Source organism: Ammospiza caudacuta, chromosome 18 (genome assembly GCF_027887145.1).
Source record: "Ammospiza caudacuta isolate bAmmCau1 chromosome 18, bAmmCau1.pri, whole genome shotgun sequence".
Taxonomy (NCBI): Eukaryota; Metazoa; Chordata; class Aves; order Passeriformes; family Passerellidae; genus Ammospiza; species Ammospiza caudacuta.
The window spans coordinates 4,326,246-4,354,058 of record NC_080610.1 but is presented as its reverse complement, the minus strand read 5'-3'; the positions used below and the strand labels follow the sequence as shown (position 1 = coordinate 4,354,058).

At 43.6% G+C, this 27,813-nt stretch overlaps 1 protein-coding gene across 1 annotated transcript; it reads right to left on the bottom strand.

Moving 5' to 3' along the window:
• Positions 1-164: 164 nt before the first annotated feature.
• On the bottom strand, positions 165-27,669 carry MED15 (mediator complex subunit 15). The gene is made up of 18 exons (XM_058816600.1): positions 27,533-27,669; positions 22,640-22,727; positions 21,661-21,712; positions 21,204-21,233; positions 19,826-20,041; positions 19,017-19,276; positions 17,420-17,779; positions 16,269-16,367; positions 11,123-11,242; positions 5,708-5,850; positions 4,704-4,831; positions 3,665-3,799; positions 3,217-3,280; positions 2,997-3,063; positions 2,371-2,531; positions 2,068-2,234; positions 1,832-1,930; positions 165-1,716 (listed from the first exon to the last, which is right to left on the bottom strand). Exons 1-18 carry the CDS (start codon positions 27,598-27,600, stop codon positions 1,580-1,582), a joined length of 2,394 nt encoding a protein of 797 aa, XP_058672583.1. The 5' UTR covers positions 27,601-27,669; the 3' UTR covers positions 165-1,579.
• Between the last annotated feature and the right edge of the window lie 144 nt (positions 27,670-27,813).

The window sequence follows — 27,813 nt, the reverse complement described above, 5'->3', positions numbered from 1 at the left end:
AGGACAGGAAGGATGTGGTGCATGACACTGAGCCATTTGTGGTTTTGTCCCCTAACCTTCACTGCCTGTGAGTTTGCACTTCCCACAGAACACAGCAACCCTCATCCCATGGTATCCTAACAGGGGAGGAGCAGTGCAATGTCAGCATCCAACAGAGGAATAATAATAAATTTATTACAGTAGAAACAAACAGATAATGCATTAGCTCATGTACAAAATCCTGACAGCGTTCTGCTGCCTCAGTCAGTGCTCACTAATTACCCACATTTAAAAACATCCTAGAACTGATGACACCACATGGATTTACAGAGGTCACAGCAATTTCTTGACACTACTGTAAGAGAGCCCAGCTACTCTTTGAGGTTTGCTGCACCATACAGAGAGGTGGGGCAGGATATAATTGAAACATCTGATATTTGAAATTCTCCTGCACCTCGGGAACTCAAGAAGGACCAACTGGGACACATGGGGAAGTATGAAAAATGCATTAAATTAGAGTTACATGTGGTAAGTGTTTTCATTCAAAGTGCCCACACTAAGGCAGCTGCTGACTGAGCTGAGTGCCCACCACAGCTGAAGGCACAATGGATTAATTGTCAGTTCCACTCCTGAGATGATGTTTTTTTTGCCTTTTTTGTTTAAACAAACTGATGTAGTATAGAAACACTTTCAGTGCACTGCATTAACTCCCACTGGAAGCCAGGTGCCTCAGAAGGAATCTGAAAGGAAGAAATGCAGCAACAAACCTGCTGGACTCATCATGTCACTTGGCCTTTATGCTGTTGGTTCCCCCATCTTTATGTGCACATTTAGTGAATTTACAGAGCAACTCAGTGTGCACATCAGGATCTCTTATTTCTCATCAATCTTACTCAGCTGGGGTGAGAAACCTGGTCCATGCTAACCAAAAACCATTTATACAAAGTTGCATTTAAAATAAGCTACAAAAGGGTTTATAAAATTAAACCTTTTTTGCTCTGTTTGGTTCCACATTCCCACCCTCAAGCATAATTATGCAGATTTATCTCACGTATTTGAGGGATGCCATAAAGGATGTTATTTATCCCATCTCTGGGCAAAGCTAATTCATAGTCACAAAGATTTCCTGCACCCACTGGCAAGTTTTGCAAGCACATCTGAGTTGCAGCTCATTTATTTCTGGGGCAGTGTCAGGTCACAAAACATACAGTGTGAAAGAAATACTGGCATGGAGCAAATTCTGAAGCAAATTAGGACATTTTTCCCTACCCCCTCTTATACCAGACTCCCTGATGGAAGTCCACAAATAATTTCTTCTCTAAGAAGACAATTAAAAACTCATCCTAAATACAGTCTTGAGAACCATATATACACATTTTGTATATCTGAAAATGCTGGCAAAAGTCCACAGAGGCAGAAGATAGAAAGCATGAAAGCTAAGTCTAACCTCAGGTTCTCTACTGAACCTGCCAACCTAGGAACAAAACACCATAAGGCTTCTTTCTTCTGAAGTCACCTCCCATGCTGTGGTTTTGCAGTGGCTTGTGGAAGGTCTTGGCCAGCTGTTGAGGGTTCCTCCTGGCTGCATGAGCAGGAGCTGTTATGCAGCAGACAGACAGGCCTGGCGGATGCTCTGTGCCCAGGTGTTCAGCAGAGCTGTGACTGAATGCTTGTCTGGCAGCTGCAAGAGTTTGGAAGTCATGTATCTGTACACTGACTGCAAAAAGGGATTGGCTGCTGGAGAAAAAAGAGGTAACAGATAAAGGAGGTTGTTGTAAAAATCATATTTAAACATTAAAATAAAATAAGTGTTCACACTTCCCCACTAGTGGCACACACACAAATGTCATACCATACTGCCTGGGGTTCTTTATCCACAGAGGGCTCTGATCTGGATAGTCTGCTGGAACACTGAGCTGGAGTGGGGGGACATTTGGAAGATTCTTGTCATCTGAAAGGCAAACACACTTCCATCAGGGCAGAGCATTTCCTGCCAGACAGGAGGCTGGTAGTGCATAGCTGAGCTTGATTTCTAGCCTGTGAACCCCAGGGAGGAACCAGAGTGCACACCTCCCCCTTCCTTCTTACCTAGCTTGCATATGAGATGAACTGTGCCATTATTACTGCAGTGTGAAGGGTCCAGGTTCACCAGGAATTTAGGATTTAATCTTGCAACTTCTCCTTGTAGGACATTTGGGATGGTCTGTCTTTCATCCTCCTCGTATTTCCGCTTCCGAGGGGAAGCAACGGGGGCCCTGTGTACAACAACACAGCCCACAAAAGGAATCATTAAACATTCCAGACATGAAAAAAGGAATCCACAAACCCATCTGTCCTTTGAATGATTCCACAGAGGGATTTCTGCTCCACGCAGAGCAGCTGGGTACGTACGTGATGGGCTGCCCGTGGATGGCCGTCATGGCCGGCATGAAGGTGCGGTACAGGGAGTGGTTGAACACGGGGGAACGGATGTTGGCCAGAACAGCATCCAGCAGGGGCTGGCACAGGTACTGCTGCTTGGTGGGGGGCACTGGGGGAGGTGGTGGAGTTGGCTGAAACACAACAGAAGCTTTAATCATCACCAAAAATAGAAATATTTACTGTGGAGTCTGAAAAATTTTATAGCCGTAAACTTCCGATGCAAATGATTCTCAAAACTGTACATAGTAACATTAAGGGAGGAAGTAAACAAAAAAAACCATAGGCAGTTTTGGTTTAGGAAGGCTGTCCTGAAATTAGCCACAGTCCAAAGAAACATTTACTCAAGTCTTTGCACAGAGCACAAGAAATTGAAATTCATTCAAAAGATGCAACTTACACGAAAGTACATGCTTGCCCATTTTTTCTGTTTTCTTATTTTGTCCAACCTTACTTGAAGTTTTAACAGCATTGAGTAGTAAAACTCAGTAATAAAAACTGTAAAAATGAGTAATAAAAACTGCAAAAATGATCCTGGCCAAGTCTTAACACCTTTTGGAATGAGTTGCTTATCTCTGCTGCCACAAAGCATTACATACCACAGCCATATCGTTTTTCAGCTTCTCCAGAGCAATTTCACATTTCTGCAGCGTCTTCAGGGGGCACCTGTGGGAGAGGAGAAATTTCATCCACATCAGCCACCAAACAGGCACCTCAGCTGGAGTTTCTGCTGTGTGAGCCCCAGACAGCCTCTGGCAACAGGGCTGGGGCCAACAGCAGATTTCTGCCCCAGCTGGGAAAGCTGACAGGAACAGTTACCGTTTAGAAGGGTCTGTCAGGATATCCAAGAGACTCTTCATTTTACTCAGGTCCTTCTTCCTGTCTGAAACAGTGTGAGAAGCAAACACTGACTACAAGAAAAGCTTCCATTCTTGCAGACAGAGATACAGTCAAAATGAAAACATGAGCCAATACTAAAGAAAGTAGTGAGGATTAAAGATCTTTCATCTAATCCCAAGTATATCCAAAGCATGAACTCTACATGTTTCAAAACCATCAGAAGTAAAAAAAAAAAACTGATGAGAATTTAAGGATAAGAGTTTTGCCCATTCCTCACACTAAAGTCTTTAGTTAGAAGCAAGAAAGAACAGCTCTGACACTTTAAATCCCTGGAAAAGAAGTCACCACAAAAGACAAAGTATTGCTCCTCCCAGCAGATAAGAGAGCTCACACAGGTAAATGCATGGCCAAATTCAGGAAACCTCACCTTCATTTTTATCTATTTTATTGATCATCCTCCGGAGCGGCTCGATGTATTTTGAAAGTTGTTTGAGTTTTTCCAGGTACTGTTGCTCCTCTGACTGACCAGAACTGGCTGGACTCATGACAGAATTTGGATTTCCTGGCAAAAAGGAAGACTGCATGTCACAGGGTGATAAAAGATACTTTTATCTTTTATCAGAACATTACTCTTAATTAATCTTGATCTGAAATGTGGCACTCTCAAAGTGTAGCTCATGTCAAATATCCAAATCTACAACTGGATGCCCTCCATAGTTTAGGTGCTTGCCCAACCTCAAGTTTTCATATAGAAATAACATGTCCTATGGGCAGAACAGCAATTCCCACTTAATACATATTTTTCTGCAAAGTTCCACATACCCATTTTCTAGGTCTTTATTTTGCTTTCACTCTGATGCTTTAAACACAAAATAAACAAAATAAATTCACAGTGGTTTTTGTTAAGTGGGTCCTTCCCTATCTGCAAAGCACACAGCAGTGGTAGGAGAAGGAGCCAGGCTGTGATACCATGAATGGAAGTGACAAACTGCTTATTCTGACTGGGAGGGAAGTGCCAAGTGCCAGAGGACACCTGGGAAGGTGCTCTGGAGCAAAGCAGCCTCGTGCCTGGGATGAACTGTAGTGCTGTCTGGGATGAAGTGGTTTTGTCCTTCACATCTGCACAGTGTCACTAAGCGTTCCTTCCTGTTGGAACTACGGAATCATTATGCCTCTATAAACTTGCTCCATTAAATTAAGTATCATTCTTTTTTTCAAAGACTGGGGATGTCAGAAAAACCCACTGGATAATTCAGTGATGAGAAAAGAGGTTTCAGTGGATTTTGATTTGGGAATCCAAGCAGTTCTGTTATGTGGTGTGTGTGACCTGCTCACTACCTGCAATACCAGCTGCTACCTAGAGCTCTTGGAAGTTCACACTGTGCCAAAAGGTTTCCCAGGAATTATCACAGTTCCCAAAACACAGCCCAAGCCCTGGAGTGCAGCACAGCTCTCAGATGATTTACCTGGAGTGTTGAGAGGACCTGGGGATGGGACACTGAAGTTCTGGGGTGTTCGTGCAGCTGCTGGGCTCTGTGATGGCTGTGGAGAGGGACTGGGGAGAAAGCTGCTGGGTGATGGAGCAGGGCCAGAGCTGGAAAATAAACATAAATTAAACCTGTCAGAACCTGACAAGGAAGGATCCTCAGCCTGGAAGCAGATATGACTTTAGTTGTTGGGATCTCTAGCTGGTCAGTGACCCTGAGATTGTTAAAAGTCTCTTTTCCCAGCCCAGTGCTTGAAGAAAGAGTCAGAGCTCTTCATTTCTCAGTCTCAAGGTTGTTCATTGTATTTTATCTACAAAATTCTTTCTCCTGTCCTGCCAAGGTCCATTCAGCATGACAGTCAGAGGCATTCAGTGTTACACTAGAAACTAGGTGTACATTATTTACAATTACTTTCCAATACCTATGTTAGACAGTGAGCTTCTACTCTAAACCAATCTGTGAGTGCCACCATCACAGCAGAAGGTGGAGGCCAAGAAGAAGAAGGAGAAAGGCTGGACACACCCAGTTCCCTCCATCTTGCCTCCTGAACCCCCATACCAAAACCTCAAAATCTACTTTTCCACCTTGTGATAAATTCACTATCATTCTACTTAACTTGTCATGGCTTGCAGATCTTCATCTAAGGTTGGTAATTTGCTCCATGGGTCATAATCAAACCCACAGGTGTTCTGGGCTCTGTGCCAGGGTCTCTGAGGGGTCCTGGCTGCTCAGGACAGCCAGAGGGATGTCCTGGGTCCTGACACTTAGTAAGCATCATTATGGCAGCCTGTAGTTCTGCCCTGGTGAGATTTCATACACAGATTCTTTATGTAAAATGTGACTTTTCAGAGTGAACTCAGCACAGTCTCACCAGTGGAGCTGGTATTAACATTCATTCATTCCAACAGAAGCAGAGTAAGGTTACTGAATATTTCTGAAAACCTCCCACCTGTGGCACGACCAGAAGTTGCAGTGGGGCTCACCTGACATTGGAGTTTGGCTGGGAATTTGGCTGGCCTGGCTGAGGAGAGGGCTGGGGCTGAGGTGGGGGAGGCATGGACTGGGGAGTCTGAGCCTGCTGCACAGGAGATGGGGAGGACATCATGGTGATGTTGCTCTGGCTGACCTGCAGGGTGGGAACAGACACCATCAGGAACAGCAAAGGGAGCAGAGCAGGGGAACCTAACTACAAGGCTTTACCTGTGGAGAGAAGTGTTCCTCAGACCTACAAGAAATGAAAGCATTAGTTTCCTTTCCCCCCACAAGGACACTCCCACCTGGATCACTCCTGAAGATCTCAGGGCAGTAAATTTATCAACTTCAGTAGAAATGACCATTAAATCTGCACATAACCTGAATTAACTGCATAACAATTATTTTTCACTGCGCAAACCATCATGTTGCAATTAAAATGTCAGAAGTGCAATGTGAAAAACCTGTATTTTATTAGAACTAAAAAAGAGCAGGAAGAAAAGACATTTCCCATTTGATAATTAAGAGTCAAAAACCCCTCCTTATTTACACATTTTAATTACAGCCTTCAAAGGTCTGTCAGACTCTGCAGCTTCTCAACTGGTTTTCTTTAGGAAGAAGGAAGAAAGAAAATTAAGGAAGCCAAATCACCAACATCTTGTTTAAATACTGAGTTCTGAAAATCTGGGTTGAGATAGAAACTCCAAACTGAGCAGCTGGGTGGAATAAAAATGAAGCAGCTTTCTGACCTTTGGAGAATGATGAGGTGTGCCTAAAGGACAAAAAGGCAAGTAAGAGCATTCCAGAACAGCACCAAACAACCAAGTTTATTCTGTACACCCTGCAGTGCCAGAGGAACACTAAAATTTGAGCAACTTCTCACATTTGTTCTAATTCACATTTTTCCCCTTAATCACTTAAAACCAAACAAGAAAACCTGTGCAATGGCAGAGGCATGGGACAGTAATGCAGGTATTGAGTGATCACATTTGTTTAAGGAGCATGCAGAGTTCTTATGACTTGAGGCTATAAGTAAGGACATACAAAGATAAATGGAATTAGCCTGCAGAGATTGTGGCTCATTAACCCATTGTCCATTCTGTAAGTCACTGATGAACACCTTGGAATTAACAACTCTTTCCCTCAGTCTAAACCATTTTTAAGGGAAGGTTCCAGTAAACCCACAAGTCCCAGGCACATCACAGGCACTGCAAACTGGTGGTGCCCTTCACTCTCTTGTTAAATAACCCAGCTGTATGCAGAGGACAAGATATTTAGCACACTGAAAAATATTGCATTGTCTGCTTCTGCATGGACACACTGACTGCAACAGGAGCTGCTCTGCCTGGTACCTCACACTGCAGCCATGCAAAAGGTCATGTTCCCCTCCAAAAAGGCACAAACAACCCCAGCTCAGTGTAAAACTACTCATCTTGAAGATACCAGTTTGTCACCCATTACAGAACAGCTCAAAACCAAATGCAGCCTGACACACTATGATTTTTTTATTCTTCAATAACCCCAGTACCTTTGCAACCTCTCACACAAAGTTAATATTAATACATGGAACAAGTGAGGCTGAAATTAAATATCTTCCTTTTCTTTATAAGCAAAACTACAGAGCCTGGGCTTCTGCTCTCCAAAGGAGGTGGGTTTTTTACCAGCACATCTCTCCTCAACAGCTGGAAAAGCATTTCTGAGGCTGAAAGGCACAGTTTGCCTCCTGCAGACACCATGTGTGGAAGGAAGGATGGACACTGCAAAGAGCATTCCCTGATCCTTCACAAGCCCATTTAATGTGCTATCAGACAGCAAGGGATTTGGAATTTACCCCTATGGATACTGCACCCATTTCTCATCAAGTCAGACTAACACCACCTGGAGTGGTTCATGTCTTCCTGAAAATCAGGTCCCTGTTAAGTGTCTCAAATTGGTTACAAAAAGGACTTCTGAACACTTAAATCCTTGTGTTTTGGGAAGGAAGGAGAAATATCTCATTAGGTTTTCTGCCAGATTTAAGTTGCTGTGTGTAATTCAGCACCAAGGATATTATTTACATTAATTTACAAATGCTGCAGAAAAGTGAAGAAAAGGACATGCAGCATTTACTGTGCACAAAAGCACTGGATGAATTGCAATTTTTGCACTACCCCTTCTCATCCAAATACTTGCACAGGCAAACAGATTTCCTCTTTTCCAGGTTTGCTCTCTGCCACCTTCATTTCAGAACAGCAAAGGCCAATGCTTAACAGTAAGCAAAATTGTGATATTTTCAAAAACGTGCATTCAGAAATGTGCAGTTCTGAACTTACTGTCTTGGTTTTATTTGACAGCAGTTCACTGGCTACATCATTTCAGAACAAGTTTAAAGATGATTTCAGATTTAGGTTTCTACATTGTTTGTAGGATAAAGGTTAAGATTGTAACAATTTAATGAAGTTTCAACTTCTAGGGAATGCTCTTTGCAGCTGAGTAAAAAGAAGGCTTAAAAAATAAGAAAAACAAACAAACACACTACAAAAATAGCTATGAACCCAAAAGACAAAAACTCCCCTCCTCCAGAGTTTTAACTCCACTGAATGCATTCAGCTCCAGAGTTGGGCCATGGTTAGTGCTCATTTGTACACCCTGCATCTTCAGCAGACACAAGGAAACCCAAGCACACATTTTTCACTGAGGGATGTGAATTTCTGCACGTAAATCATGTCCATGGACAGCTACTGCAGCCCATGAGCATCAATCTGCTCTGTGCCTCTACAGTGACCTGATCATGACACACACTCTCACTTTCTGAAGTCCTGCCCATAAGGAACTTAGGCTTGCATGATAAAAGATTGCATTTACACCCACTAAACCAAAGCTTAGTGCTCAGAGCACTGTCCTGGAAGATAAAGCCAGCTGTGAGTTCCAGCTCCAGTTTGCTGAGTCTCAGGCACAGAACAGCACTCAGGAGATAAGGCTGGGAAGGGCTCTCAGTTCTGGCTCTGTTGTAAATCAAAACACCAGGTGGTTGTGGAATAAAACCTCATATCAGTAATTTTTGTATTGTTTGAAAAGACTGTAAGAAGCAGAAAACCCCAACCAAACAAATAAACTCACTGGAGAATCTAATGAGTATTGTGATAAAAAAGGCCAGACTGTTTTGTTATATGGGGTAAAAATAAATAGCCACAAGGTATTGATATCATATCTGGTCCTGCTGTTGAAAAGCTTTCCTCAGTGCAACACCAAGATTCTTTTCTAAAGAGAAAATACACCCTGAACTACCTATCAGCACATCTAAATGGATTTTGATGCTCTTAAATGAGTGATCAATAACCACATACCTGCTACAGCCCTTCACTCCTGTTGTCAACAGCTGCAAGGGCTCTGATGAGCAGGAAGTTACACCCAGCAGACAGCAGCAGTTTAGCATTTTATAAAATTAAGAGATGTAAAAGACAACATTTCTAATTTCTAATCTACCTAGAGCCTGAACCAAGTGTTTTGGCAGACAATGCCAGAGATTCATGCTGGTCCAGAGCTGTCAAGTATTTGCAGTAAAGCATGAACCACTCACTCACCCCAGCACCTGCTTCAGAACCATTTTCACTACAATCATTGCTCATGAAAAATTTCTCTTATTTTTCTGCTTTGACCAGTTGTTCAGCTTCTACATCACCTTCCCACTCCCTGGCATGCTACTGAGACATTTCTGATGAGGAACTCACTGGTGTCAGGAGCCAGAGCTCCTCAGTGACACTGGCAGTGCCCAAAGATCACCCCATCACTGAATGCCTGAACTAGAAGCCTTTTGCTATCAGTAAAGTGTTAAATAGAAGCAAAACTAAGACTTAAAAATCCATGAGAAAGCCTCAAATATTGTGGATAGAAGCCTTGTAACTAGATATAACTTGTAACTAGATATAATATTGTAACTAGATATAATATTGTAACTAGATATAATATAACTTGTAACTAGATATAATATTGTAACTAGAAGCCTTTTGCTATCAGTCAAGTATTAAACAGAAGCAAAAATAAAATATCCATGAGAAAGCCTCAAATATTGTGGATATTTCAAATGGGAGATGATTATCACAGTCAATATTAGTTGCTACAGTGATCAAAGCACAAATTCCCCTCTGACTCCACAGCTAGAGCTGGGGTTTGTGTAAATTAACATACACACTGTCCTGGATTGAAAAGAGCATCCATCCTCAAGCAGAAATGACAACAGATGTGTTTGCCTGGGACTGCAGAATCTTTCTGGTCACTGTCAGTGCCTTTGCAAACTCCTGAGAGGAAATGAAGTGCTCTGACCTGGTGCATTTTCCAGCAGCAGCTGGATAGGAGCTGCCAGCCTGCCAGAAAACAACAGCTCAAATTCTTCTGGGTCCCTGATGCCATGCCAAAGCTGCTCAAACTGGATGAGCCAGGTTTAATACCACAAGAATCACCTGTACATGAACATAGGCCAAGCAAGGTCCTGGGCACAACTCAGCCAGGGACACTGCAGTGCTGACCTGCAACACTCAGAGATGCACACTCGTGGAGTGTGGACCTGTAATTTGAGGCTTGAATCAATTCTGAACACAGCACATCTCAGGTTTCTGTGGTTGAGATGGCTCCTGAGGTGTTAGAAAGTTTCTTTTTCCCAGCCCCATGACCAAAGAAGTCGAGATTCCTCGGTTCTGCTTTTCAAGGCTGTTTATTTTCTCTTATCTTTACATTCCTTCTCTGACCCGCTGAGATCTGTCCAGCAGGTCAGTTTGTGGCACAGTCCCTGCCCTTGGGGTGGTGTTGGCTTTTTATACTAAGAACTACCTGTACTTTATTTACAATAATTTTCCAATACCCATCACCTATGTCAGACAGTCTGTCTCTACTCTAAACCAATCCAGAACTGTCACCATGACAGCAGAAGATGGAGGACAAGAAGAAGGAGAAAAAAGACAGGACATGCCCAGATTCCTTCAAATTGCCTCTAGAACCCCCATTCTGAATCCCCAAAATTCTACTTTTTCACCCTGTGACAAATGAACTATCATTCTACTCAAACTCTTATGGCTTGTAACTCTTCACACAAAGTTGGTAACTGTTTCCATGGGCTAAAATCAAAGGCACAGGTGTTTGTGACTCTGTGCCAAGGTGTCTAAGCCCCTTGCCAGGGTATTGAGTCCTCCAGGGCAGCTAGAGGAATATCCTGGGTCCCAACAGGCAAAGTTTTAAATGTTAAAATAAATATCTACCCCACTTTAAAAAAGCTTTATTTGCTATCCTAAGAAAACCTCGCACTTAAAATAAAAAAGTATCCACAAAAACCACACCAACACTCTGAGTACAGCAGCAAGTTCACAGTTTGATGCACAAGTGCCCATTCCCGTTGCCTGAGCGGCAGCAGCCGGGCAGGGCAGCTGTGCCCGAGGCTGTGACCCAGTAAATACCTGTGGCATTGGCTGTCCGCCCAAGGGCACGGAGCTTGGAGGTGGAGCCGGCACCGCGGGGGCAGGCGGGAACCGTGGTCTGATTTGCATCCCGCCTCGGGCCAGGGGTGCGGTGATCATCTTTGAGGACAGAGGGACAACAGACAAAAGTAATCGCAAAACAAGAAATGCAGTGCACTGGCAGGATGAGAAGCACATGCAGCCTGCGGGGACTGGGGAGGGGGAGCAGGGAGGGGAGGTTAGTGAGCTTTTCTCTAAAGGGTTAAGCTGCCCTGCTGGCCTGGAAATGCAACTCCTTCTTACACTCCTCCTCTCCATCTTCAGAGAGCACCTCATGAACCCCTGGTACCCTGACAGAGCCCATGGACAGCCCGATTCATGGCTCAGGGGCTGACTATCCTGTCATTTCCATAAAGGGCTTTCCCTTAATTTTTCCTGACATCTTGAAGTCCTCCAATCTTTGGAAATAGGTCCTCCAATCTTTGGAAATACATTCTCCAATCTTTGGAAATACGTTCTCCAATCTTTGGAAATACGTTCTCCAATCTTTCTTTGGAAATAAGTCCTCCAATCTTTGGAAATACGTTCTCCAATCTTTCTTTGGAAATAAGTCCTCCAATCTTTGGAAATACGTTCTCCAATCTTTGGAAATAAGTTCTCCAATCTTTGGAAATAAGTTCTCCAATCTTTGGAAATAAGTTCTCCAATCTTTGGAAGTAAGTTCTCCAATCCTTGGGAATAAGCTCTCTGCTGTCAGAAGCTCTCCATGTAAGAAGCTCTATAATGCCACAGGTTTCTGATGTGCTTTCCCCACTGTGGGCCCCAAGGGTTCAGCAGTGCTGGCCATGTCCCCTCTGTCACAGGACATTTTGTCACACAGCTCAGCAGCACCTGGCAGTGCACTGCCCCACAGTGAGCAAATTTCACACCAGCCCAACCTGTGCCACTATAACAATGCCAAAGATGACAAAAAGGACTTCTAGCTTTGAAAAATCTATTTCCTTCCTTTTATAACCCATACAATAAGTCAAGTATACTTTTTTAATTACCATAATTTTGACAAATGTGTATTTGCCAAATGCACACCTTCTGTATTTGTCAGAAGCACACCTTCTACTACTAAGGTATGCTAAATTTTTCTGAGTCCATAATCTTCCTCAAGCTTTTTGATTCTCCAGCTGTATAGAGTGAGCAGACCCTAAAGTACAATAATTTAGGGTAAATTATAAAGGTGAGCATTAGAATCAATTTTTATTTTAAAATAGTATTGGGACTGTGCTGCTCTGCAGTGTCTAAAAGTACCTTTCAGAACCATCAGCCTGCATGAGCCACAAAGATTTAATTTTTTATATCTATATAACCCTCTGCTAATTAAAATTTGATATTACCCCACATACTGAGAATTTACAGCAAATACAGCATATATTTGAGGTAGTATTCAGGTAGCTTTAGCAGATTCATTTATCAGTAAAAAAGCTTCTCTTTGGAGCTTCAAATATCTACAGAAAAGTTCTCTGAGCTACCTTTTTTCCCTACATAAAGGAACCTACACAATCCTAACTGACCTAATGTAGTCTCCTTTCCTGTAAAGGGTTTGGGGCACTCCTGCTGGGGGTTTATGTAAATGGACTGAAGCAGCCAGCAACACATCTCTAGAGTCAAAGAATGCATGTGCTTACAATTGTTAAAAATAAATAAAATTAAATACAACATAGCAAGACTGAAAAAAGAAAGCAATAACTGATAAAGAAAACAGTGTCAAATTCAGCACAGCTGTTAGTTGACAACATCAGAGCAATGCAGTCCCTTTCCATCCAGCAAAGAGGGATGGTCAGAGACAGGATTTCAAAGGGGAACAAGGGGGTGCCTCAGACACACACACACATGCACACACAGCATGCAGCAGCTGCAGAGCAAACACAACAACCCAGCAGTGCCACAGAGCACAGGGATGCCAGGAGTGCAGTGAAGAGCTACAGTGTCAACATGAGAGCTGGTGAAGCAACATAACCCTAACAAAACCAAAAATAAAAGGGGGGATTGCTGGGGTGGGAGGGGAATATCCTTTCAGGCACAATCACCCCATCTCAGACCCTGGTGAATGCACACAGATCTCTGGAGCTGTGCAATCCCAGGCAGGTTGTGGTGACCCACATGTCCCATCTTGGGCAACTTTCTGAAGCCACACCACCAAAAAGTGAAGATTTACATTACTTCCACTGAGGCAAAGGAAATTAGAAGAATATTCACAGGTTAAGTGTCTGGCAAACCACTGAACACCAGCATGACAAACTCCAATTCAAGGTTTTCAGCTGTTTATAGTATTGTGGTTGGTCAAATGAGTGCACATGCTTCCAATTTTGGGTTAGGATTTTTTGTATTTTTTTAAATGTGTGCTCTGGAAAGGAAGTACATATATAAAATGACACCAATTCCACTCTCTTAACAAAAGCAAACTATTTTCCCCCATTCTCCAGCTCATTTATATTTACAAAACCCATGACCCCTTGATAAAGGAGTCAGGAAATGGGATTCCAAAGCAGTATGTCCATAAAGGAGTTACTCTTCTTGTAAAATAAGAACACAAGCAGAAATGTTGAAGTACTTTTAAGATTTTAACTGAACACATATCTTCCTCCACAAGTGAAATTGGTTGTTATGAGGTAAAATTCCAGACCCTGTAAATTGAGATAAATCAGAGAGCAAGAAGAGGATCTCCCTCCAAAGTAAGCTACAAACCTCATTATTTGATAAAAATGAATTGGAATAGAACAAATAGAATCCAGAACCTGCAACTTTCTTTTATTTAACATCCAAACATTCAGCAGCCCATAAATACACTGCTTCTGGTGAGCACATGTGTTACAGTGCCAAAGGCAGCTCAGATTTTCAGTCAGCATCAGCCACTCTGCATCCTGAGCACCTGAGGGAATTGCAGTGACTTCACTTTACTCATACTTAACTTGAACTTTACTCACACTTAACTGCAGTTGATTACAGATCTTTTTCCTTGGTGCTGCATGTATTCTGTGTAGGTCTCTTAGATGCTCACAAGGACTGGAGCAGGGTAACACTGACCTCTGTGGGGTCTTTATAACTTCAGAGAATTTCTCACATGAATCCATGTTTAAACCTGGCACTGCTTTTGCTTTTATGTAAAAAGGATTTACAGAAACTTTATGGAAAAGGAAAAATGCAGCCACAGCAAGCAAAATTCCCAGTCTGAAAGCCCTTAAAGACTAAGTTTAAATGTAACAAGGAAAGATTAAGATAGGGTTTGTTTCTAAAAAAAACTTCCCTGAACCAAATAAAGAAATCAAGGCAGATTTATTAAAAATGCTGATGCTACTGAAAAATGTACTAAATAGAAAGCAAAAATCTAGCCTTAAAAGAGTCTTCTTATAAAGGAAATCCTTACTCTCAACACTGAAGCTGCATTGTAATATTATATACAGCCACAATCTTAAACCTATTATATACAGAAAATATTTAGACAAGTACAAGAAACCCATTTAGTTATTGGACTTCATAGTGGTAGGTGAATTTTAGCAGACTCATCTTGCACTGGCATGAACATCAGTGGAGTAAAACCTGTGTGTGGAATATCCCAAACTCCACATGTGGCAGATAAAGAGCAATCCCCACACAGGACTGGATAAAGCTGCAATACAAAACTGGCTGTCAACCATGTCATCATCACCCAAAGCTTTCCAAATGCACTGTGCTGTTAAGCCACTGGCACATGAAGCCACTAAAGGGGCAGGAATTCAGCTGACTCTACATAAACACAATCCATCTGTTCAGAGTTGAAAAGAGCACCACTGAAGTTAGGAACAAGAAAATAAAGTCAGTGTCTCCTTCCAGTCAGCCTAAGTCCCTGCAGCTCCCACCTGGAAATTATTTAAGAAACAAACAAGTTTTAATTCACATTTCAGCTGTAGGAAGAGAATTCTGCATTGCTGCCAGCACTGTCCCAGCTGTACTTACCACTGTCCAGCTTTACATCCTGTGTTACACTGACACAAGCCAAAGGAGAAACTCAGAAACAGAAAGTGGTCACACCAGCAAGGATGTGGCCAGCTGAGAGGTACCATGGTACAAGACACTGTCCCTGGTACAAGCCTGGGAGGTGTTCACTGCAGAATCACAGCCCACATAAAAAGCTTCTTACTGAATCTATAAAGTGACTTGTGCCCTGAATGGAAATGGAGCTTGAAAACCATAGAATGGCTGGGAATGCATAAAGAATTCTGCCATTAGTCCCAGTCAGCCTCATTTCATCTGTCTGCCTCTCTCTTCATCTACAGAGTGCTGATATTTGTACTTACCCTTGTCTGTAAATGCCTCAATATCAAACACTACACAGGTAAGCCACACAAGACTTCCATATTCTTGTGGAAAATGGGATAAGAGGTTCAGCTCAAGCCATTCCCCATTTTTTCCCTATGTCTCCTTCACACCAGACACACATCAAGAAACAACCACTGGGGCTGCAGGTGTATTGCAGGATAGAAAACCATGTTAGACAACAAGCTTTCACCCAGCACTTTTCTTTTTTCCATGTAACTCTGCACTTGTGACACACACCATTTGTTCTTCACAATTCACACCCAGAACAAGAGCATCTAGATCTACTGCCCATCTCACTCAGAAGAAAATGAAAGATGAAAGGACTGAAAGGGGAGTGCAGAGAGATTTCATCATCTATACTATTTTTTTCTAGTCAGTACATGAAGATGGAAGGTAAATCACATGTGATTAAAGAGAGCAGGCAAAGATTCACAGTACAGAAATCAGTTTACACAACACAGCAGTCACCTAGGAGAGTCTAATGAAAGAAGAGGTGATACACTCCAGGTACCAACAGTCAGACTTGTAGTGTGCCCACAGGAGACCATCTGTGCATTCCTGTGTCAGTACAGGCAACACTGGAACCTACTGGGGACAGAGAGCATGCACAGAGAGGTTGGCAATGAAATCCTGCCTCTGACTCCAGGCAAAGGAGAAACAGCAGAGAAATCCACACCCCCTTCATGGAGGGGATGAGCAGTGTCAGACCCCTCACCAGGAACCACCAGAACCCCACTCCATGCTCATCTCCAGCATGCACCTGGCACACCTGGGAGCTGTGACACTGGGCCCTTACCTGCCCTGAGGCTCCCATCTGAGCAGCCTGGGCCTGAGCTGCCTGCACTGCTGCTGCTGCTGCCTGCTGCTGCTGCTGCTGCACCAGCTGGGCTCTGACCTGGGGGATGACAACAGAACCCAAAGTAAAAATGCATACCTGAGCAGGGGAGGACACTCCTGTTTCAACTGCATTGACTATGCCCATTAAAAGGGGTATGGAGACAAGACCAGCCTCACCAACTGAAGTTTTTAATTTTTTTTTTGTGAAAACATGTTCCCATGTTTAAAACATTTAGAATAGTTTTCCCACAGACTGCACAACCAGTTCAACAACTTCTTGCACATCTTACCTCTACTATTAGGTCGTATGAATAAAAATCATAGGCACTTAAATTTTTAGCAAGCCTATCAATGACCAGCATTGCAAATGTTTATAAATTCATTACATCTGTCACTGTGACAATCATGACATTTAGCTACTTCTAGCTCAGCTGGGAGTAGTTAAATGTCACTTCACAAAGTGGAGACATCAACTCATCCATTTCTGAAGTGTGGCTGACACTCCATTCCTCCCCAGTAAGGCCCAAAGAAAAACAGGTCTGAGCTTTGGTTCAATAGTAACCTATGCAGCCCAGATAAAAATTACTCTAACACTTCAAAAAGCTGCACCATTGCAGCTTTGACCCAGCAAGAGATTCAACAGAACAGAACTATTGTCCTGCCCACCTTCTCTTCAAGGCAGGAACAACAGCACATCAAACTGTGACCAAATCTCCCAACATGGCAGCAGAAGCAAAGCCAGCATGGCAGAGAGCAAACACTGGCTGCAGTCTAGAACACTCCCCAGTACCTGCTCATGTTCTAGAAAAGCAAACTGCATAGAGGTCATTTTTCTTTAACCAGAGTATTTTTCTTTTCCTTTTTTTCACTTGTCCATTCAAGAACAAGACAAGAGATTATTTTTTAAATATTAGCTGCAGTTTTCACAGATTTCCAGAACTCTTAGGTACAAAACTGTTCTCTATTGGCAGGCCCAGATATAAACCTTTAAACACCCTGTATCATAACAAATTATGGTTTTCCTACTTCATTATCAGCAAGAGTCAGATATATGTTTTATTTCTCTAGATGGGCATAACAAAACAACATCAGCTAGTCTCTAGCCCTTACCTGCATAGCTTTTAACTGCTGTGGTGTGAGAGTGACAGGCATAACCTGGCTGGGGATTTGTCCTGAGATTGCCTGAGGCTGAGACACCATGGGCTGGGGCTGAGGCTGGGACTGTGGTGGGAGCTGAGACTGCTGTGCCTGAGCAACCTGTTGTTGTTGCTGCTGCTGCTGCTGTTGTTGCTGCTGCATCTGTTGCATCTGCTGTTGCATGACTTGCTGAGGTGCCTGCTGCTGTATCTGTTGCTGTGGTATCTGCTGCTGCTGTTGCTGCTGCTGCTGTGCCTGCATGACCTGTGCTGCCTGCAGCTGCTGCATTTGAGCAATCCGCTGCAGCTGCTGCTGCTGCTGTTGCTGCTGCATCTGAAAAGCAGGAAAAGACAGCACGTTAAAGCTTCCAGCAATGCAACAGGAGAGTTATTTTATAGTATAAACCAAAAATAAACAGAATCCTAATATATCAGATTGATGTTTTAAGCCCAGAGGAAAGCCTAACCTTTTTATCCACTCATCCCTCACGCATCTCAACCCTCAACGGTTAAATACTCTGTATTTCAACATGACAGGCTTTGCTCTAACTTTAAAAAGCAAAGGTGAAGTCCATCAGCTTCTCTTGTACAAATGGCCTCAGATACAGTTTTCCAAATGTGATCACCCCCTAACAAAAGTGGCAACACATTAGTCACACAATGACAAAACAGCCATTATTGCTACAGTAATTCAAAGGCTATTCTTTCCCAATTTCTGTCACAATGAAAGACTAGCCTGATATTTATAAAAAGAAAGAGACAAAGATTTTAATTCCCTATTGCTATGACAAAAGAAAGCAACAAAACATCTTTAAAGCCTTTCCTCCAGTATGTAACATACTGCTGTCAGTTAAACTGCCAATCTAAGCTGAAGCCCTACCCTGAAGTGGAAATGTGTTAGTAACAGGCAGAGCTGATACTTCCACACAAGCCAAGCCTCACCTGACAAGAAACTGATTGTCTTAGGTTACAATGCAAGATGTAACCAAATGTTTGTATTCTATCACCATCTGTTAAAACCAGGTGGGGCAGTGCTCTTTATCTCTCCCACAGCCAACCCTCCCTCCAGCAGATCTCTGCTGTCCATGGCCACTGAGTGTCCCTGCAGGGCTGATCCAATCCCAGCATCCCATGGGGAGATGCTGTGCCCAGGGGAGGAGCCAAGCATTCCTACCTGGATCCAATCTGAGCCTGGCACAGCACAGCAGCCTTTGCCCCCTGCATTGCCAGAGGAGCAGCTTTCTGCTGCCCTGCATGGCCAGAGGGAGCCCAGGCCCATCTGCAGCAGCCCTGGAGCTGCAGAGGAAAACTCCCCCCTTGTGCAGGATCCCTGCTGCAGCAGAGCCACAGCTGGCACTGCAGGAGGGCTGAGCCCCCATGGGATGGGGCTGGGACACCGCCCTGACACACAGGGGGCAGGGCATGGTCTCACTCTGTCAATGGTTTTGTACTACTACATTTAATTTTAATTTCCCCATTAAATCACAGTTCTGACTTGGGATCTCCTATTGGCTCCCTCTCAAACCAGCACACCCATCACCACATTTGCCATGGGAGCTGTTTGCCATCACCTGCTGTTGGTTTTGCTGCTGCTGCATCTGCAGTTTCAGCATGTGCTGCTGCTGCTGCTGCACAGCCTGCAACTGCTGCTGCTGCTGCTGCTGCGCCACGGCCGCAGCCGCCGCCTGCTGCTGCTGCACCTGGAACTGCTGCTGCATGGCTGACTGCTGGGCCTGGAACTGCTGCTGCTGCTGCAGGGCCACCTGCTGCTGCTGGAACTGCTGCTGCTGCTGCTGCTGCTGCTGGGCTATCTGCTGCAGCTGAAGCTGGGCTGAGGAGAAGATAGACGGGACTTAAAATATGATACCCAAATAATGCGAGATTTATTAATGTCCTTCCTTAGCAGTATACACTTCTGCTTCCTCAAATGGATTAACAGCAGAATTAATTACACTTTGTACTACCAACTTGTAATTTACTCTCCCTTCATTGAGAGTAAGTAGAGAGTAAAAATGTGCAGGAAGAAATGTGCACTGAGGTCAGCAGCAGGAAGCATCTTACCATGGAAAACATGGGAACACGTCTGCACAGGCAAAAACAATGTTCTGAAAAAAACATTGCTCTGAAGCTGGCATGATGAAAGAACTTTCTCATACAACAGCTACACTGTGCTGGCTATACTAAGGAAGACATTTATCCAATTAGGTAGCAGTACTTGAAATCGATTATTTCTGAGTTCACTTGGCTGATTTAACCAGAAGGATGACATCTAGTGTGACATTTAGTGTGACATCTCTTCAGCACCCTTTCCCTGGGAAAAGGCCTTATTATGCAAAGCTGATCCAACAACCTCAGTGGCTGAAGCAAAGTGAACACTTACTCTGCTGAGTAGCTGTGGAGACACCAGGCATGCCATGAGGGGCCATGGCTGAGGTGCCAGGAGGCTGCTGCTGCCCTGGGAGGCTCATCTGCTGTGCCATGGGACCAAGGCCTGTCATGCCACTCATCGGTGCCCCCTGAGCTCGGGAGGCCATGCCCATGCCAGGTGCCCCTGCTGCAGGACCCCCAGTTAGATTCTGCAGGGCATTCATTGGATCTGCAAAGGAAACAGACACTGAAATGCAGCCAGCCATGCCATTCTCCACAATCCCCTGCTCTCTATCATCCACTCTCTGCTCTGGCAACTTCAGACCATAACTAGACCCAATATCCTGACAAAATCAGATTCCCTGCCCTGCCTGTGAGGCTTCTGGCACATCTCTGCCTCTCTGTAAAGAGTGAGGATGATTTAAAGTGCTCCCGTGTTGTGAAGTTCCACACAGATTTTAAATACTTATTAGCCATCTCCAACTTGATACACAAGTCAAGCCAAACTGCCAACAAAACTCCATGAGGATATAAAGCGTTTAACCTCAAAAACCAAGAGAGTCCCACTGTGGATCTTCCTCCTCAATCACAGAAGCAATGCTCAGAGCAGAGGATGGACTTTGCTATACATTTCCCCCTCTAATATCACTGTTATTAGGCACTGAATAAATTCAGCGCCTTTCAAGACAGTTTTCATCATCTGAATGCTGGGCACACAGAAAAGTGAAATTAAAGAGAGAAAGGCAATTCAAGAGGCCAAAACACAACACAGGGTGCAGAAGCAATATGAACCAGGTACAGAACACACACCACCTCCTTCTCAAGAATACTTATAAAATAATTCCCAGCAGGCCAGAGGCATGTTCATGAACCCCAGACTGCACATTTGCCCTGCAGAGGGATAAAAGCACAGCACCACACCATGTCCCTGACACCCACTGCAGTGAGAGTGAGCGCAGGGGCAGAAGCCAGGATCAGATCTAAGCTCGGCAAACGGCACCACAAATATTTCTGCCTCAGGTGCAACACCTGGGGAGCCACAGCAGCCAACAGGCAGGAACCTGGGCTGCTCAGCAGGAGATTATTTATCACTCTGGTACTTTCAGAGCCTGATTGCTGTGAGCTAACAGAAGTACAAACAGGGGCACAAAGAAGCCTGCAGTGTTACACTCAAAGCACTGGCCAAGCCTGTCACCCTCAGCACTGAACAACCCCAACCCTGTCCTGCTCCTCTTCCTTTACTCCAGCAGCATTTAATGCATTTAATATCCCAGCTAGGCAATACACAGATGCTTTATTCTTAGTAACCACAGCCCTGATGTCTAAGCTGCTCTATTTAGAAACGGAGAGTATGGCAAGGAAGAAAACAACAACAGAAAAGGAACTCTTACCACTGACTGAGGCTTGAGATTTCTTATTGTCTGCAAAGAAAAAATGATGAATCATCTTTGTTAACAGTGTCACATTGACCTTCTGGATATACTCTCTACAAGAAATATATTCACATTGTAATTTTAAAACCCCACTATCTACTGTAGCTCTAATAAAATACATTAACCTAAGCCAATTTGGTAATCAGAATGCTATTTAAAAATATGAAAGAAGCAAAGATACAGAAAAAAATTAGGAAGGAGGAAAAGCAGCAAGTTTAAATAATTTCTCAAATACTTTTCAATTATAGATGTTGTATAAAAGAAATAGGATTTATAAATTAGGCATGCATACTACAGGAAGATTTTTAAAGCAACTTTTTAAGAATCAGCCCTAAAATTTACTTTTCTTTTATGATGATTCAATGAGAAACCACAATTGAGAAGAAAATAAAACCAAAAGTAAAAAATTACTTACGAATGTCTCGGAAATGGATAATGAGCCTGGCCACAAGAGAAAGATATTCCTCCTAGAGGTGAAAAATGAGTATTTTAGCATAAGAAATGAAAACAGAATAACCATTACACTTTGGTTCTTCAGAATTCTTCCTCAACACACTGGATTTTACTCCACAATGTGTGTGGGCTTTTCAGAGCAGTTCAATACCAAGAACTGTCTGTTTACAAACCAGGAATATTTTCACTAACACGTCATTGTGGTTGATGGTAAAAGAACACCAAGAAACCACAAAATTCCCAGGAAAGAACCTCCCTGACAGCCACACTAACAGCACCACAATATGCAAATATTACAAACCAACATACATTCTCCACTTCTTATCCACTACAATTCCTTTTTTGTAAGGACAGAACCTGCTTATTTGCATACTGAATTATTTAAGCCCTTGAATTATGTCACATTTGTACTGCAGTAACTCTTTTTAAAGCTGAATTCATATTACAAATACAAGTAAATTAATAACTTGGAAAACTAACATGACAGAAGAGTCAGAATTGAAAAGACAAATATTCTTTGAAATATTTTCTTAGTGTGCTTCATAATTTGTAGGAAGTTGCAGAGGCTGAGACAAACCCATGCAATAACTCATCAGGAGGATGCCAGCAGTGGGTGCAGATTTGTGGCATCAGCATTGTAACATTTTCACCAAGAAAAGTTCTATTTCAAACATAGAACTTGTTTGGAGACAGCAACACTTTCCAATTTCTCATAAAAGCTCCAGGGAAGAAGTTTATGATTTGGTAAGAGTGTAGAACTGTAATTACAGCCAGACTTTCACAGAGACCACTCCTCACTTCCCCTCAAGGTAAAAGAAGCAGCACATAAAAATCAAAATTTCACATAAATCTGTATTCTTAAGTGCACTGGCTTTGCTATTTCTGCAATTCATTACAAACTTCTGACACCCAATAACTTCTGGAAGCAAATAGAGCCTTACCCTTGTTTTGGCCTTCATAAACACATGGCTCTCCATATCTTTGCTAGATTTGTTATGGGCAACACCAGCTTTCCTCATGGCTTCATCACTGAAAAATAGAAGAGGAAAAAAAACAAGGCTGGATTTTAATTGAGGCTATTACAAATACTTCCTGCAGTTAGAAAGGTCTGTGAAACAGCTTTTTACCCCTTTCTCATTTATAGATTAAAAACAAACAAAAAACTTGAATATCCACCACATATTACTTAAAACTGCCACTTTTATAAAGTTTCTTTAAATAAATAATGGAGAAAAAAGCCAACTAATTTCCAATAAGCAACACAAATATTCTTTGCAGAAATTCAAGGCCAACTGCTAAACAAGTCATTATTTTACTGCCTGATGCATTATTTTGACAAAATACCAGCACTTGTTTATTTGAGAAAAACTAAATGACAGGATTAATGTAATCCATGTTTGGCAAACAATGAGATTGAGCTTCCTAGCATCAGGGTTTTCCAAAAGAGTTCTCTAAACATAAGGTGGAGGAATAAAACAAAAAATGTTGTTTAAAGGCACAGAGGCTTTACCAGTGAGTGAGGACAATGAGGGGGAGCATGGGTTGGGGACAGAGGAGCTGCAGCATGGGCAGGGTGGCAGGGACATGAAAAGAAGGGACATTTGCAGCACATCAAAGAGCAGCAACTAATTCACTGTGGAACATGCAAAGAAAGACATCCCAAAACAAGGAGTTCAGCCAGGTGAAGCCCTGTTCCAATCCTCTGAAATTCTGAGAATTTCATTCTCAGAAACCTGCCTGCAAAACCTGTTCTTTTCTAAAGCAGCCTGGCTGTTACAGTCTCAATTCCACAAACCAGTGATCAGGAAATACTTTCACTTCATAATTAACATATCAAAGTTATGTTATTTCTTGGTGACTGCCTTGCATGAGCAGCTACCCAGCATTAAATGCAGGTCAGTGAGCCCTGGAAGTTTCAGCCATTCTGAAGAGACACTACTGCTTTATTTTCCCTGAATTTCTGTGACCTCCCATGCAGCAGGAATGGGTAAATGGGTTCAGCTTTCTGAATCAACTCAATGACTGCTGGAATGTTGGGGAACACCAGACAAAGATGGACTTTGGACCTGGTTAACAGCAGAGATTTGCCAACAGGATGCCTTGGCAAAAGCAAACTTTGAAAATTAGACTTAGATTGCAAGAAGATAAAATCAAAAGGGTTTACCAAAAAAAAGGAAATCTTATTAAACTTTGGACAGTCTCAGCAGAGAAGAGCAGATGTTTAAAATGCAGAGCTTAGGCTGTCACAGCTCACACCCAACACTGCACCTGCTGCAAGGCTCTCATGGGAACCTTTGTGGGGTCTGGCAGCCACCAAAACAATGCTGTTTGTGTATGAAGCTTTCCTAAACTGCAGCAGCATCTGAACATAGTGCAGAGCAACTATTCCTCCATCAAACAAGCCTTGAAGTGAACTGCTGATAAAGGAGCTCTGCTGTGGAGGAAGAAACTACACCCAATTCTCTATTAACAAGTCCTTTTTTTCACTTTCCTTTTTGGAAAGGCTGTCTCTAAATCCACACTACCCTGAATCCTCCTGAACTTTCCAGTCCCAGTACTATGAGAATGCCTTGCATGTTGAGAGCACTGAAAACTGAGCAGACAAAAAGAGAAGACAAAGATTGCACAGAGAGAAGCAAAGAAAGTAACAGGTAAGGTAGCACTTAGGGGATGTGATAGAGACAGTGATCAATATGGTATCAGGAACCTGAAAAAAATCCACAAAGCAAAGAAAAAAAAGTCCAAAAAGCAAATAAATTATCTGCTTTTATATGAATCATCTCCTCTTGACATTACAGAACATGGAAGATGTATTATTGTGGCTACATCTGCATTACTGAAAATGTCCTGTCTGTTAGAATTCCAATAAAGGTTTAGACTGGGAAACAAAACCACACAACTTGTTCCTTGTTCACATATTTAACTGCAATCAACATAAAAACAGTTACATTAAAAGACTATGGAAGTCAGCTAAAAAAGAGTCATAGCTTTAGCACAGAGCACATTCCTTGCAGAAATCCCAGCTCTACAAAACTTTGGGCATGGGAAGGTACCAACCAATTCAGCCTCCATCTGCTTGGTAAGCACTTAGGAAATGTGCAGATGTGCACTAAAAATCTGATTTCATGCAGAACACCCAGAGCTGTGTAGATGTAGACTAATGTAGATGTGTAGATGTAGACTAAATGTGTAGATGTGCACTAAAAATCTGATTTCATGCAGAACACTCAGAGCTGTGGTTTCACAGGATGCAGCACCAACAGCAGCTTCAGGAATTCCCCCTCCACTCTCACAAAGCTTCTTTCCAGCCCAAATATGTGCAAGCTCTCACTCAGGCCAGCTGGTCTAACAAAAATCTTGCAGAACATGTTCTCCTTCCCAAGGGCCCCAGCTCCCTCCCTGGGCAGAGCACAGCAGGGCTGTGTGAATCACACCAGCACAGGGAGATGCAGGGCCAGCACCTCCCAAAGCATCCCAGGGAGCATCAGAGCACAATTCCCTGCTCACACAGCCTCAGAGTGAGTTTACAGCCCAGATCAGACCTGGCCTTCAGGCAATACCAACATCCAAAGGCATGTGCATGAAAGGCCTTTAGAAGGGAGAATGTACTGGAGCTATGTAAGGCCAGGATAAAGGGGTGCCCTGCAAGCAGAAGTGTTTCTCCACACTCCCACGGCACTGCTGGCTCCTGGAACACCCTGGGAGAAGGCAGAGGTGCCCCTCAGCCTCAGCCACTGGAGCTCAGGATTTCCCAGTCCTGCTCCAGTGTGGAAGTTCTGCTCAGCCCTGCAGCCCCACAGCAGCCAGTGCTGGACCCAGGACATGAAAAGCACAATTCTCAAATGTCCACAAGCAAACCAAGCACCTGGAGCACTGAGAGGTTCCTCAGATACCCACTGCCCACACGGGAAGGGTCACTCACAGCATCACTCCTGACAGACAAAGCCAAAGCCCAGAAAACTTCGGGGCTGTCATGAAAACCCAAGTGTGGAATTGCAACAAATGGAGACACCCAGAGCCAGCAGCTCTACAGAGGCTGCCCCAAAACTCAGAAACTACTCAGATAATGCAAAATGAGTTATGTGATTGTTTCATGCTTTCAATGTTCAAGAGTTAACATTTATCCTGAGAAGTGTCACCTCTTGCTTGCAGGATGAGCACACATGTAAGATTTTATTTCCCAAACTGCTCAGAACAACCTTCCCACAGATTATAAAAACCTTCAGGTGATTCACCAGATGTTTAATTACATCCCTCTTCCACCTACTACATCAGCCTCTAATGACAAAGCTGGGAAAGAAACAGGAACTTGGAACTTCTTTCTGGAAAGAAACAGGAACTTGCTGCATGGAGAGCTCCAGGTTTTAGCAAGTGCATTGATTTTATTTCTCGTTCCTCTTATCCCAAGAGCCCCATGGAGCCAGGCCAGGCTGTTTTGGATACCTAACTCACAATAATTGCTTTTAAAGCCTGCTGCAGTCACTGTAACAACTCATCCCAGCCATCCCAGTAACAGTTTTGCTTGCTTTTTAAACAAGGCCATGAATGCAAATATCTGATCCATCCTGTAAAACTGGAAGTGACAAAAAAAAGCTGTCACAACATCTAATAAAAGGTACATGAATCATACAGAGACATTTGTGCACTTGTGTAAAAGAAAACAAATAGAGGGCATGTATTAAAAGTTTAGGATTACTGTCATCTCTTCATTTGGCATTAAAGATTTTTTGGTCAGTAGCAGTAATTTTTTAATCCCTTTTTGTGCACTTCCACTGAAACATTTTTGAGCATTGTTTGCTGCTTAGAGAAACCACACTGCAGTTTGCAGGGCAAATACAAATCCAGGTTTGGTTGTGTTGGGTTTGCAAGTGCTTACTCACGTTTATTCCTCAAATCACAGCACTCAGGGCACTCCTGTTTGCTTGTTTTGACAAAGCAGCAGAACAGAGAGGAAGGAAGGGATTAATCTAACAAGATTAATGACTTTACAGAAAGTTTAGAAAGTGAAACATCCCTCGTGAGCACCAAGGAAGTCTGGCTGGCTCTGACACACAAACATCATCCTACTCCTTCAATACTATAAAAGTTTAATTTTGGAACAGCACCCTAATTGTAGAAAACCCACAAACACTCACACTACTCATCTGTCATAGAAAACCAGCCCAGTTTTAGATATTGAAAGGAATATCAAGCTTTCCAAAATACACGAATTAGCACTCCAACATTAGTTTAGAAAGAACAAACAGTGCTTGCCTTCTGTGCCCATCACCTTACATGGAGCAGAAGAACCTTTAAATATAGAAAAAGCCTGCAGAGCAGCAAAGTAATTCAAGGAAAGCAATTGTTTCACAAAGGAAAACTGAAAAGGCAACAAGCTGAGCTTCACATTAACCCATCAGCATTTTAATTTCATATTCACCCCCAAAAGCCAGACACAAACCCAATAACAGTGATTTTCATAGGGCTGAATGTGCCGAATTTCACAACATCACGGACACTGGCAAAATCACAGCCCCAAACCACACGGTGTCAGGCAGGGTAGGAAATCGGTGCTGCTGAGGAAGGGGAAAGTGAAGGAGAAGGAGAATCGGGAAAATCAAATCAGGGACCGGTCCCGGTTACCGCGCACAGGCTCTGGGCAAATCCGGCAACGAGGCCGCTCAGGAGAGGGCCAGGCTTGGGGGAGGAAACAGCGGGGAGCGGGTACGAGCCCAGGCAGCCAGGGCAGGCCCGGAAAGCCCCGCAGAGCAGCGGGCACGGCCGGGACACGGGCGGCCCCGCAGCCGAGGCCCGAGCGCGGCCTACCCATCCCCGAGCCCGCGGCTGTCACTCACATCTGGCTGACGAGCTTCTGGCGGAAGTTGGTGCTGCGCCAGTCGGTCTCGGGCCCGGTCACGTCCATGGCGGCCCCCGGAGCGCGTCCCGCCGCCTCCGCCGCTGCCCTGGGCCTCCGCCCCGGAACCGCCGCGCCGCCGCTTCCGCCGCGCGAGGGATCGCGGGAAATGCAGTCCCGGAGCGAGCCCCGCCGACTCGCGCGGGATCTGCCTGCTCGGAGTGAGGCTCGCTGGGAAATGTAGTCCGGCCCGGGAGCGCTACTCAGCTGTGGCGGCCCGGG

Bases quoted from the DNA above. Each gene is read 5' to 3' on its own strand.
- MED15 (XM_058816600.1), bottom strand. From the start codon at position 27,600: ATGGACGTGACCGGGCCCGAGACCGACTGGCGCAGCACCAACTTCCGC. The intron at 22,728-27,532 runs GTGAGTGACAGC...TCTATTTTTCAG, and splicing joins CAGAAGCTCGTCAGCCAGAT to TGATGAAGCCATGAGGAAAG. The intron at 11,243-16,268 runs GTAAGGGCCCAG...CTGTCCTCAAAG, and splicing joins AGATGGGAGCCTCAGGGCAG to ATGATCACCGCACCCCTGGC.